This window comes from Rana temporaria, chromosome 2 (assembly GCF_905171775.1).
Source record: "Rana temporaria chromosome 2, aRanTem1.1, whole genome shotgun sequence".
In the NCBI taxonomy this organism is placed as follows: Eukaryota; Metazoa; Chordata; class Amphibia; order Anura; family Ranidae; genus Rana; species Rana temporaria.
Window position 1 is genome coordinate 77,778,557 of NC_053490.1, and position 14,127 is coordinate 77,792,683.

Genomic DNA, 14,127 nt, shown 5'->3' on the forward strand with positions numbered 1-14,127 from the left:
ATAGTGAAACTGGGGTCTTTCACTTCTGAAAAACATACGTTATCATGCGGAGTCCCTCAGGGATCTCCCTTGTCACCCGTATTGTTTAATATATATCTTCGCCCTCTCTTTGAAATCATCAGTAACCAGAAGCTACTTTACCACTCCTATGCAGATGACACACAACTGTATTTCCGCATCTGCAACAAAACGGCTCATTCTCTTGGACTAGAGAAATGCCTTACTCTAAGGCCGGGTACACACGGACAAACATGTATGGTGAAAGCGGTCCGTCGGACCGTTTTCACCATACATGTCTGCCAGAGGGCTTCTGTACGATGGTTGTACACACCATCGTACAGAAGTCCGCGCGTAAACAATACGCGGGGCGTGTCCGCGGTGTCGCCGCGTCGATGACGCGGTGTCGCCGCGGCGACGTGGGCGGCCCGCCTTTAAAATGCTTCCACGCATGCGTCGAAGTCATTCGACGCATGCGAGGGACGGCGGGCGCCTGGACATGTACGGTAGGTCTGTACTGACGACCGTACATGTCCGAGCGGGCTGAATTCCAGCGGGCTGTTTTAAAACAAGTCCAGGAATATTTGTCTGCTGGGAAAAGGCCCGGCGGGCAAATGTTTGCTGGAATTCGGCCCGCTCGCGCCCACACACGACCAAACATGTCTGCTGAAACTGGCCTGCGGGCCAGTTTCAGCAGACATGTTTGGTCGTGAGTATGGGGCCTCATAGATAACTGGATGACAAACAGTTATCTTAAACTCAACGGTTCAAAAACAGAACTTCTCCTGTTTCATGCTAACCGGAAAAATCACCCCGCGTCAACATGGACCCCCCCGCCCATTCTGGGTAAAACTATCACCCCTAGCACCAAAGTCAAAAGTCTCTGAGTCATTTTCGATACCTACATGACAATGGATGCCCAAATAGGGTCAGTAGTCAGCGGATCCCACCATCTGCTGCGCCTACTACGCAGACTCACGCCCTTTATCCTGAAAGAGGACATTGCAGTCGTGGTGGGAACAATCATCAATTCCAGACTCGACTACGCAAATGCCCTCTATCTAGAAATACCAAATCACTCGTCTGCAAGTCGTTCAAAATACGGCCGCTCGACTAGTGACTGGAAAAAAACCATGGCAATCAATCTCACCTTCACTGAGATCCCTTCATTGGTTGCCAGTAAAAGACAGAATCACTTTCAAGGCACTCTGTCTAATACATAAGTGTATTCAAGGCAGCGCCCCCCAATATCTATGCGAAAAAATAAAAGCCCATAACCCCAATCGCATTCTGCGATCCACCAATCAAAACCTCCTCCAGGTACCCAAAGCCAGATACAAGTCCAAAGGAGATCGAAGATTTGCAGTCCAGGGACCTCGCCTGTGGAATGCACTACCAACCACCATCCGACTGGAGTCGGACCACTTGGCCTTCAGGAGAACGATTCAAACCCATCTCTTCTGAGGTCAAGGGGTTCCATACCCATGAAATGGATACAGCGCCCAGAGGCGATTCAGTTCGCATGTGTTGCGCTTTACAAGTCACTCACTCACTCACACACACACGGTTGGAATATCCGATGAAAAAATTCCATCAGGCTTTTTTTAACGGAAATTACGATCGTGTGTACAAGGCATTAGCCTCAGGCTTGGTGGTTAGTGGGAGCAGATGTGGTGAGTAGAAGGGGGAATAGTGCCCCATCATTAGTGTAAATGGGAGGAATAGTGCCCCATCGTTGGTGCCAGTGGAAGGAATAGTTCCTCGTCATTGGTGTCAGTGGAAGGAATAATGCCCCGTCATTGGTGTCAGTGGAAGTAATAATGCCCCGTCATTGGTGTCAGTGGAAGAAATAGTGCCCCTTCATTAGTGTCAGTGGAAGGAATAGTGCCCCGTCATTGGTGTCAGTGGAAGCATTGGGGCCCCATCATTGGTGTCAGTGGGAGGCACAGTACCCCATCATGAGTATCTGTGGAAGGTATAGTACTCCATCATTGGTTTCGGTGGGAGGAAAAGTGCCTCATCTTTGGTATCAGTGGGGGGATTAGTGCCCCAAGGGACAGATAAAGGCATCTAGTCCAAGAGCTGTAGTGTGGAGACCACTTGTCTGACAACTAAGAAAATCTCCCTGGTCAATAGTGAGCACTTTTGACTATAAGTCACTCATTTTTCTCTGCTAAGTCAGAAACTCTGTAGTAAAGAATGCTCAAAACTGAGAGTATTGATTGGCCTAAAAGGTGCAACAACAAAAAAAAAAGATTGAGTGTGATGAGTATGGGTTATTGGATCTGGTCTTTACTGGATACAATGTATTGTTTTGTACTGAGGATTTGTTAGGGTGTGGTAAAGTTGACCTAAGAGTCTTTCCCAGCATGTAAATCCAGTAATAACCTCTCTTACTGTCCAGTTATTGTACTCTTTGCATTAGATTACCCTCTGGGCATGCCTTTCCGGAAAACAAACCTTTACACCCATCTCTAGTTTCTCTGAAACCTTAGCTTCTATAGTGTACATGCTTTTTCCCTAGCGTAGTAAATTGTTAAAGTGGATCTGCCCTTTGCCTCTGAGACATAGGAAGTCTAGAACAGCCATCATTGGCTCCAGCATCTACACTATATTGTCGAAAGCATTGGGACGCCTGGCTTTACACGTACATGATCTTTGGCCCACCTTTTGCAGCTTCAACTCTTCTGGGAAGGCTGTCCATAAGGTTTAGGAGTGTGTCTATTGGAATGTTTGACCATTCTTCTAGAGGCGCATTAGTAAGGTCAGGCACTGATGTTGGACAAGAAGGCATGGCTCGAGGTTTCCATTCTAATTCATCCCAAAGGTGTTCTATCGGGTTGAGGTCAGGACTCTGTGCAGGCCAGTCAAGTCCTTCCACCCCAAACTCGCTCATCCATGTCTTTATGGACCTTGCTTTGTGCATTGGTGCACAGTCATGTTGGAACAAAAAGGGACCGTCCCCAAACTGTTCCCACAATGTTGGGAGCATGAAAGCCTTAAGATTTCCCCTCACTGGAACTATGGAACTAAGGGGCCAAGTCCAACCCCTGAAAAAAAACCCCACACCATAATCCCCCCCCCCCCTAACAAATTATTTAGACCAGTGCACAAAGCAAGGTCCATAAAGACATGGATGAGCGAGTTTGGGGTGGAGGAACTTGACTGGTCTGCAAAGAGTCCTGACCTCAACCCGATAGAACACCTTTGGGATGAATTAGAGCGGAGACTGCGAGCCAGGCCTTCTCCTCCAACATCAGTGCCTGACCTTGGAAGAAGGAAGAAGGTTCAAGCATTGCTATAGACACACTCCTAAACCTTGTGGACGACCTTCCTAGAAGAGTTAAAGCTGTTATAGCTGCAAAAGGTGGGCCAACTCAATATTGAACCCTACAGACTAAGACTGGGATGGCATTAAAGTTCATGTAAAGGCATGTGTCCCAATACTTTTGACAATATAGTACAGGTAAGGCTGGGTTTACTATATCCAACATTTGCTGCGATAATTGACGTAATATAACTCATATAAACCAATCAAATACTGATTTCACAGCTTTATCGAAAAATGCTAAACTGTTTTCTTATTGGTTTCTAAGGATCAAGGGCTTACCAGTTCCCTTTACATCAAGCTCATAGCTTCCAACATATAATAAACTTTGTTAGTTATTAAAGGTCATTTCACACAGAATTTGAATATGACCTTTACTGTGTGGCCATGTGTAAGTATCTAAGGAAAAGAATGTAGGCTGTTACCTTTCTTGTAGGCTAAAAAAGTGCTGTAATATAAGTAGTGCGCTGTCTGTGGGCACCAAGCTGGGGCTACCAAACTGTTGCATTGGCGTGGTCTTTATGTGCATGTACAGCTTGTTATTCATGCATGCTTTACATACTGTATGTTCTCTGTTATGGATGCTTTTATTTGCACAGACCGGTCATAAATCGTATCCATACAGAAAGTACATAGATCGACAGTGCCTTGAAAAAGTATACCCCTTGAAATTTTCCAAATTTTGTCATGTTACAACCAAAAACATAAATGTATTTTATTTGGATGTTATGTGATAGACCAACACAAAGTGGCACATAATTGTGAAGTGTAAGGAAAATGATAAATGATTTTCAATTTTTTTTTACAAATAAATATGTGAGAAGTGTGGTGGTCATTTGTATTCAGCCCCCCTGAGTCAATACTTTGTAGAACCCCCTTTCACTGCAATTACAGCTGCAAGTCTTTTTGGGGATATCTCTACCAGCTTTGCACATCTAGAGAGTGAAATTTTTGCACAAGATTGAATGGAGAGCGTCTGAACAGCAATTTTCAAGTCTTGCCACAGATTCTCAATTGGATTTAGGTCTGGACTTTGACTGGGCCATTCAAACACATGAATATGTTTTGATCTAAACCATTCCATTGTAGCTCTGGCTGTATGTTTAGGGTTGTTGTCCTGCTGGAAGGTGAACCTCCACCCCAGTCTCAAGTCTTTTGCAGACTCTAATGCCGCGTACAGACGGTCGTTTTTTGTGATAAAAAAAAACGTTGTTTTTGAAAACGTCATTTAAAATGACCATGTGTGGGGAAACCGTCGTTTTATGTCTTCCGAAAAACGACAAAAAAAAATTTGAACATGCTTGAATTTTTTGTGTCGTTTTTCAAAACGTACTTTTTTGTGTCATTTAAAATGATAGTTTGTGGGCAAAACGACGTTTTTAAACCCGCGCATTCTCAGAAGCTATGAAGCGAGCTTCAATGGAACAGAGTGACGTCGTACGTGCTGAACGTAACCGTGCTTTGCTAGAGCATTTTGAAAAAACTATGGTGTGTAGGCAACATCATTTTTGAAAATGAAGTTTAAAAAACGTAGTTTTATTTCACGATTTAAAACGTCGTTTTTTTTCATCACAAAAAATGACCGTGTGTACGGGGCATTAGGCCCTGTACACGCGATCAGTCCAATCTGATGAAAACGGACTGAAGGTCCGTTTCATCGGTTAACCGATGAAGCTGACTGATGGTCTGATGTGCCTACACACCATCAGTTCAAAAAACGATCGAGTTCAACGCGGTGACGTAAAACACAACGACGTGCAGAGAAAAATGAAGTTCAATGCTTCCAAGCATGCGTCGACTTGATTCTGAGCATGCGCGGGTTTGGAACCGATGCTTTTGCGTACTAACCATTGGTTTTGACCTATCGGTCAGGCGTCCATCCGTCCAATTTTAAAGCAAGTTCTCTTTTTTTGGACCGAAGGACAACAGTCCGATGGGGCCCACACACGGTCGGTTTGGACTGATGAAACGGTCCTTCAGTCCGTTTTCATCAGATTGGACTGATTGTGTGTACAAGGCCTAACAGGTTTTCTTCCAGGTTTGCCCTGTATTTGGCTCCATCCATCTTCCCATCAACTCTGACCAGCTTCCCTGTCCCTACTGAAGAAAAGAATCCCCCCAAAAAGATGCTGCCACCACCATGTTTCACGGTGGGATGGTGTGTTCAGGTTTGTTTTCCGCCACACATAGGGGTTTATTTACTAAAGCTAGAGAGTGCAACATTAGTCACGTTTCTGCACAGAAACCAGTCAGCTTCTAACCTCAGCTTGTGCAATTAAGCTTTGGCAATACAACCTGGAAGCTGATTGGTTTCTATGCAGAACTGTGATTAGTTTTGCACTCTCTAACTTTAGTAAATAAACCCCATAGTGTTTTGCTTGTAAGCCAAAAAGGTCAATTTTGGTATCATCTGACCAGAGCACCTCCTTCCACATGTTTGCTGTGTTCCCCACATGGGTTCTTGCAAACTGCAAATGGGACTTTTTATGGCTTTCTTTCAACAATGACTTTCTTCTTGTCACTCTTCCATAAAGGCCAGATTTGTGGAGTACACGACTAATAGTTGTCCTGTGGACAGATTCTATGACCTGAGCTGTGGATCTCTTCAGCTCCTCCAGAGTTACCATGGGCCTCTTGGTTGCTTCTCTGATTAATGCTCTCCTTGCCCGGCCTGTCAGTTTAGGTGGACGGCCATGTCTTGGTAGGTTTGCAGTTGTGCCATACTCTTTCCATTTTCAGATGATGGATTGAACAGTGCTCTATGAGATGTTCAAAGCTTGGGATATTTTTTTATAACCTAACCCTGCTTTAAACTTCTCCACAACTTTATCCCTGACCTGTCTGGTGTGTTCCTTGGCCTTCATGATGCTGTTTGGTCACTAAGGTTCTCTAACAAACCTCTGAGGACTTCACAGAACAACTGTATTTATAGTGAGATTAAATTACACACAGGTAGACTCTTTACTAATCAGGTGACTTCTGAAGGCAATTGGTTATTCTATATTTTAGTTGGAGATATCAGAGTAAAAGGGGCTGAATACAAATGCCCCCCCACTTTTCAGATATTTATTTGTAAAAAACCTGGAAAACCATTTATCATTTTCCTTCCACTTTACAATTATGTGCCACTTTGGCAATAAAATACATTTAAGTTTTTGTTTGTAACATGATAAAATGTGGAAAAGGGGTATGAATACTTTTTCAAGGCACTGTATTCACTGATTCATATTCAGAGCTAAAAAAGGAAGCCAGAATCCCAAAGCAATATGTTTATTTATTAACTCAGAAGGACCTATATGCTCTGATAGGGGATGGAAATATAAAAAGGTATTTAAAGTAGTATTAAACCCTCTTATTTTTTATCATTTGAATATTCAGGTCCATGCAAACCTACACCATTTTTGTTTGCAGTATAGTCAGTGTTTATCTGGCGCTCCAAGTGGAGTAATCCTAGGGGTATAGTCTGGCTGTAATAGCTGGATGGTGATGTATCTATAGGTTGGGTGGTTGGAAAAGAAAGGGGTATTAAGGGTTAAAAAGGAAGGCATCCATCCTTCAGAGTGTGTCCAGGCAAGACATGTAAGGAAAAAACAGGGAGGGGGAGGCGCCAACCTGAGTGTAGTATTAAAATGATGACTTTAATAGGATTAGATTAAAAACACTTACAAGATGATAGAAGATACATGCTTGTCAAAGTAAAGTGCAGTCTTGGCATTCCACATGGCTCTGCGCGTCCCACCGCTGTTCCGGATAGCTGGAAAGGATTGAGCAGCTGACTGGAATAGATCACAGTGTTTTTCCAGGAGCAAGGAACCAGGAAGCTCCACACGGACCAGCATGGACCATGGAACAGGAAGTGATGTCACCGGTGTCTGGACCAAGGCAGGGCTGGAATCTTGTCAATTAAGGATGCAGCGGTGAAAGGCTATGCGCTCGGAGCTGGCAGCTCCTTTTATTGGCCGGGGGGGGGGGGGGGGGGGGCGAATGGATTGGGCGCAGCGGGACTCGGGAGCGGACTGACCGACAGGGGCGGACTGACCATTTGGGTACTCGGGCACTGCTTGAGGGCCCCACGTCACTAGGGTAGAGTAGAAATATTTGCCAGCACACCATGGAACGACATAAATAGCGTCCAAACGGATGTTTTATTGCATGATCACAACACAAAGAGAGTGCAACGTTTCGGAGCCGCGCAGGGCCCCTTTGTCTGGCATGTGATAAATGTGGGGTTACATTGTGCAAAATTTAAAGAGCCATCAACCAATTAAAAGAGACAGAGAAAGAAAAAACACAGCAAAAACCAAGCTCCTCTTCTGAGGTCAAGGGGTTTCACTCACAGAATGGATACAGCGCCCAGAGGCGATTCAGTTCGCATGTGTTGCGCTATATAATTTTTTCACTCACTCACTCCTCCCACCCCCAGACTGGTATGACGTCATAAATCCCACCAGAAAACAGCTAAAATTACATTAGTATGCTATTGAGTGTGACACAAAAACAAAGTAAAAGCAGGGTTAATAAGGGGAGGCATATTTAGGGGTGCCTCAATAGTACCAGGTACAGCAATGGATGTGTGCCCCTGGATGTGTCTGCAATGAGGGGCACACGTCTGTCCCCGTATGCATGTAACCACTCAGAGTTGCAAATACCAGCATACAACTACAGCCTGTCATTGATTTGTATAGGCTGCTGCATAAAGGGCGCATGGGCGCCGCTCCATCTATCCACGCCATCCTCTATATGAGTAATCGATAGATTTATGCATAGCTGCCACCCCCTATTCATGCGTTTGGCCCCTTTCAGGATGGCTGGCGCATGAATTAAGGGACTAATAGGCTTCAACATAGGGTGGACTCCTCGCCTCTCTGCCAATCAGGAGCCGCAGGTCTGATATCCGTTTCCCGATTGGCTGAAAGGTTAGGTGATCCTATTGGACGCCTAGGAGGAGGAGGAGGGGGATGCATGGCAGAAGCCGCCGTGATCCACACCACAGGAGGAGGAACAAAGCTGCCAGACACCCTGCTCGCCGGCTTCCTAGATGGGGTAAGTGCGGGGCTTTGGTGTCCTGACTGTCCTCCGGGGGTTGCTACCCAAGGAGTAAGAGAAGGAATAAAAGTAGAGAATACATGGAAGGGAGAGAAAGAACACAGGAAAGATGACTAGAGGGAGGGATGGGGGGACAAGAAATTAAGATAGAGAGATTAAAGTGAAAGAAAGGAGATCGTAGAGAGAGTGGTACATCCTAAAATGTACCAGAAGGGGTTTTAATACTGTACGAGTGTAAGGGACTTAGGGATCCCTAAATGTCCGTGGATTAGGGGCGCAAATTATTTGTCTGGCCTTAGGTGCTGAAAACCCACGCTACAAAAATTCTACTGTTAGGGGTCCCCACAACTTGGGAAATTGTATCAAGGGGTCACAGCACTAGAATGGTTGAGAACCACTGCTCTAGGCAATCTCCTGGGACACATGACCCAGAAGATTGCCTGTCCACTGCGCAGTGCGTGCCTGGCCGTGAAGCCGAAAGCTGTCACGAACGGGTGCCCAGAGTGGCAATGGAGGCGCTGGCGGAGAGGAGGGGGAGAGGAGCAAGCCTCCGGGTGGCCGCATCGCTGGACCATGGAACAGGTAAGTGTCTGTTTATTAAAAGTCAGCAGCTAAACTTTTTGTAACTGCTGACTTTTAATAAACATAGAAAGACGGGAACTCTGCTTTAAAAAGAAAATTGTTGTGCGCCGCTAAAGCGTTTGAGTTTGATTTGAAGAAAAAGTGGGAACCCTATCTTTAAAGGGTTTGTAAAGGAATTTTTTTTTATCTTAATAGCTTTCTTTACCTTAATGCAGTGCTGTTTTCATGTCCTCATTGTTCGTTTTTGCTCTCAAGTTGCTGTAATTCTTCTCTGATCTCCACACTTCCTGGTTGTCTGTTTCCTGATGACCACAGTACTGGGATCTTTCTCTCTGTGGTCACTAATCAAGGAGGTGTGATTACTGTGGGGCAGATCCACAGAGCAAGTACGCCCGTGTATCTACTGATACGCCGGCGTACTTTCAAATTTCCCGCGTCGTATCTTTGGTTTGAATCCTCAAACCAAGATACGACGGCATCTGGGTTAGATCCGTCAGGCGTACGGCTTCGTACGCCTTCGGATCTTAGATGCAATACTTCCGCGTCCGCTGGGTGGCGTTCACGTCGTTTTCCGCGTCGGGTATGCAAATTAGCTATTTCCGACGATCCACGAACGTACGCGCGGGCGTCGCATTCTCTTACGTCGTCTCTAGTTGGCTTTTTCCGGTGCATAGTTAAAGCTGGTATTTAGTCGCGTATAGTTAGACCTGCCATGTTAAGTATGGCTGTCGTTCCCGCGTTTATTTTGATTTTTTTTTTTTTTTGCGTAAGTCGTCCGTGAATCGGGATGGACGTAATTCACGTCTATGTTAAAAAAAATTACGTCCTTGCGACGTCATTTAGCGCAATGCACGGCGGGAGATTTAGGGACGGCGCATGCGCAGTTCATTTAGCGCGGGGACGCGCTTCATTTAAATGAAACACGCCCCCTAATCGCCGATTTGAATTACGCGCCGTTACGCCGCCAGAGATAGACTACGCCGCAGTGACTTACGGCGCAAATTCTTTCAGGATTCGAACCGAGGACAAGTAAGTCACGGCGGCGTAGCGTATCTCAGATACGCTGCGCCAGGGCAGATCTTTGTGGATCTGCCCCAGAGTGTCTAGTTTCTAGTTTCGTTTTCCAAACCATCACTGCTCTATGGCTCTGTATGCTCTGTATAGCACAGAGGCAGGAAATAACATGCAAAAACAAAACTAGATGCAAAAACGAAACTAGAAACTACAGGTATATTATATGATTGATTTTTATCTATTTTTAATCGTTTTTAAAAGGAATCAGTTAACTATTATGTCTCTATACCCTGTAAACAGTCATTTCATCAAAAAAAATATTTTTCCTTTACAACTCCTTTAAATTCTCCGTGTCCTGGCAAAAGACAATTATTTTTTAAACATCAGGTGTGCTGCCTTGACTAGAGGGGGTTAAATTTCCCATGAGAATGTCATTGTGCGACTTTGCCCTGAACCAGGTATTGGCAGCGCACGGTTCACGGCATGAACTAACTCTCCTTTGTTGTCCCTTCTGTTGGTCGCCAGGACGGATCTTTGTGACTTTGTACCTTACACTTGGAATACAACAAAGTAACGTGAAACATTTCCTGTGTGTACGACATCCAAGACGATCGGAGGTCACTCGTTTATACTCCAGTCCAAAATATTTAGTGCAGTTGATCCAAAAAGTGACGTTTTCCCAGTCTGCGAGTAATGTTAGGACAGATAATGTTTACAGATCTGTAAAGGAAGAGACACAAAGTTGTCACAGCCACCTGCCCGGGAGGGGGGTTGCTATTCACAGAGGATTCCTGGGTGGCGGTGACTATGTGCTTTACACTTGTCTTTTAAAACGCTGGCCGCTTAGTCAGCCTGGAGGTATGTCATTAGAATATGTGCATTTGTGAAGATTAAACATGCCTGACAGGACTTTGCTTCAGCACTGTGTACTTTTTTTTTACATCACTCGCTGCTTGCGATTGGCCCCTGGGAGTCATGTGACCCTCTTGGAATCCTGAATTGTACTGGCACTCCTCTTGTACTTGACGACTTTCCCTTTCCAGCTCTGTAGTACTATTACCTCCTTTTCATTATAACAACTGGAACCTTGGAGGAAGAATACAGCGACTGAAGGGAGAAAAAAAAAAAAAAAGGATTATAGAATTTTATTTGCAGAGCCAGGATGTGGGTTCAGGAGCCCCTCAGTCCGGCGCAAGGCTGTAAGCGATTAAATTCGGTGTCACCTGGAAGCCAGGAGTACTATGCATGCTTTGACAAGAAGAGGAGATCTCCCTATAGGATGAGCAGGATCCTAGCCAGGCACCAACTGCTGGCCAAGATTCAGCAAGGTGAGTTACTTCAAGGGGATCTCCTCTTTTCTTTAGTAACATTTACTCATATGATTCTCAGCACTTTCATGTTGTTACTTTGACTGTTTGTCCAAAAATACATTTTACGTTTTATTGTTTTCATTTCCGAATCTCAGAAACGCAAATATATCGTGTTGTATCAGTACAGCTGTCATAGCATTTTTTTTTTATTTTTATTTTTACTAAGAATATGTTATACATATTATATAAGTGCCAGAAAATATTTAAGCTGTATCTCTTACAGGATTTTAGTAAACATGCTCCATTTTTAAGACGTTCTTATGAACATAAAAACGTTCCCTAAATCTATAGAAAAGTGACAATACCCAAACGGATACAAAGATATGATAAATAAATGACACGCGGTACATTTATGAAAAGCCAATGGTCTTTAAAATCTTTTCTAAATCACAAAAAATGATTGCAACTTTAATAAATAAGTGACAGCGCTAAACCATAAACGTATACACACATTTATGAAATGCAATGGTCTTTAAATTATTTTCTAAAATCACTAAAAATGATTGCAACTTTAATAAATAAATGACACGCTGATCCATGTAGTCTTATTGGTACATTTATGAAATGCCGATGGTCTTTAAAATCTTTTCTAAAATCACTAAAAATAATTGCAACTTTAATAAATAAATGACAGCGCTAAAACATAAACGTATGCACACATTTATGAAATGCCGATGGTCTTTAAAATCTTTTCTAAAATCACTAAAAATGATTGCAACTTTAATAAATAAATGACACGCTGATCCATGTAGTATTATTAGTACATTTATGAATTGCGATGGTCTTTAAATTATTTTCTAAAATCACAAAATATTATTGCAACTTTAATAAATAAATGACAGCGCTAAAACATAAACGTATACACGCCATCGCTGTGTTCAAAAGAAATATATATATAAAAAAATAAAATCTATAGCTACCTATAAATAAAAAAAGTATTCCATAAACTTTGGCAAACTTCTAACCATTAACTATGCAAAACTTCATGTATAGGAAAAGGAATAAATTCCCACAATTAATATAAGCAAAAAGAAAGGCAATCTGCTAAACCTTTCCAATCCAGAATAATTTTCCATTATAACGATAGACAAGCCATATAACTGTTACATGATTGTGCTTGGTGTATTCAATTGTCTACAGCCGCCATACTACTTTAAGGTACTCTTTAGAGGTTTAGACTTATGAGGATTAAGATTTCATTTTTGATTATGTGATTGTTTTTTTTAAATAACAAACATGTCATACTCACCTGCTCTGTGTAGTGGTTTTGCACAGAACAGCCCCGACCCTCCTCTTCTCAGGTCCCCCACTGGCGCTCTTGGCTCTTCATCCCACAGAGTGCCCCTAGAGCAAGTGGTTTGCTATGGAGGCACTCCTGTGTGCTTGCCCCTGAGCCAGCTCTGTGTGTCCATAAGACACAGAGTGCAGCTCGGTTCCTTCCTCACTGGGTGTGATTGACGGCAGGTGAGGAAGGATTGGGAGCCAATGGGTCCCGCTGCTGTGCCTGAGCCAATGAGGAGGGAGAGAGCAGAGAGAACTCTGCTCTTGTGCACATAACTGGATCGAGATCTGGCTCAGGTAATTATAAGTGGGGGAGGGGGAGCTGCATACTGAAGTATACATTTTGGACAGATTTGCCCTTTAACAGTTTTGTTAGCAGTTGTTCCTCCTGTTGTTGCCAATTCTAGTTCAATGGGTTGACCCTTTTGACAGCATACCTAAAGGAGGTGTGTGTATTATGTAGATAATAATAGGTAAAGCATGTGCTCCTGGCATGTAATATCTGTCTAAATGAAAATGAACAGAATTATTTATTTTAGGTCACCATGTCCTATTAGGAAGGGAAAGTCATGTTTTTTTCCTATAAACTAAAAACATGTATAGCTTATTAAAATCTTATTGTGTACGTCACAAAATTGTAAACTCTGACATTCACAGACATGACTAGGCATTATGGGAATTGTAGTTTCTGAACAACTGGAGGGCCGTAGTTTGGAGACCCCTGCTTTAAAGGAAATCTATGGTCACATCAAATCTATGGTCACACTTTAACTTTGTATAACATTGGCATAATAACAATACAAACAATAGTTGTAAATGACAATCCAATGTAAGTTTACTTGAAAATCTTTCATGTTGTGAGTTCTGTCTGTTTGCTATCTCTTTGAACAACCTCCTGGATTCCCTGCATGCTTTGCATCTTCTCCTCTGCTGCTTACTTTTTCATTTCTGAAGACTATGTATCCCATGGTACCATGCTGACTGAAAGTAGTGATCCCTGTGCTGACTCCATCTTCTGAACTCCTCCTCTCAGCGCCTCTCTAGTTCAGAAGGCAGGTGTTTCGTTCGATTAGGCGACCCATCAGAATTGGTAACGGTGAGGTTCCGTCGCCGCCATCTTGCTAAACCCCGCACTCTTCCATAGTAAGCATACTCTTATGCCGCGTACACACGGTCGTTTTTCGGCATTAAAAAAAACGACATTTAAAAAAACGTCATTTAAAATTATCGTGTGTGGGCTTCACATCGTTTTTCGGCTTCTGAAAAACGACAAAAAAAAAATTCCAACATGCTGCATTTTTTAAAGTCGTTTTTAAAAATGTCGTTTTTCGGGTTGTAAAAAATGATCGTGTGTGGGCTAAAACAACGTTTTAAACCCGCGCATGCCCAGAAGCGAGTTATGAGACGGGAGCGCTCGTTCAAGTAAAACTACCATTCATAATGGAGTAAGCACATTCATCACGCTGTAACAGACAAAAAAGCGCAAATCGTCTTTTACTAACAAGGAAT

The 14,127-nt window shown here is 43.4% G+C and overlaps 1 protein-coding gene across 3 annotated transcripts in view; it reads left to right on the forward strand.

The window, feature by feature from the left end:
* STARD13 (StAR related lipid transfer domain containing 13) overlaps window positions 1–14,127 on the forward strand; it is a 452,811-nt gene that overhangs the window by 261,887 nt on the left and 176,797 nt on the right. The window contains exon 1 of one of the 3 annotated variants that reach the window (XM_040340419.1): window positions 10,872–11,295. The exons of the other annotated variants lie outside the window; for them this stretch is intronic. Within the exon in view, the coding sequence (XP_040196353.1) occupies window positions 11,130–11,295 (166 nt within the window). The 5' untranslated portion in view covers window positions 10,872–11,129. Of the gene's footprint in view, window positions 1–10,871; window positions 11,296–14,127 lie in introns of those variants that run through there. 3 annotated transcript variants of the gene reach the window in all.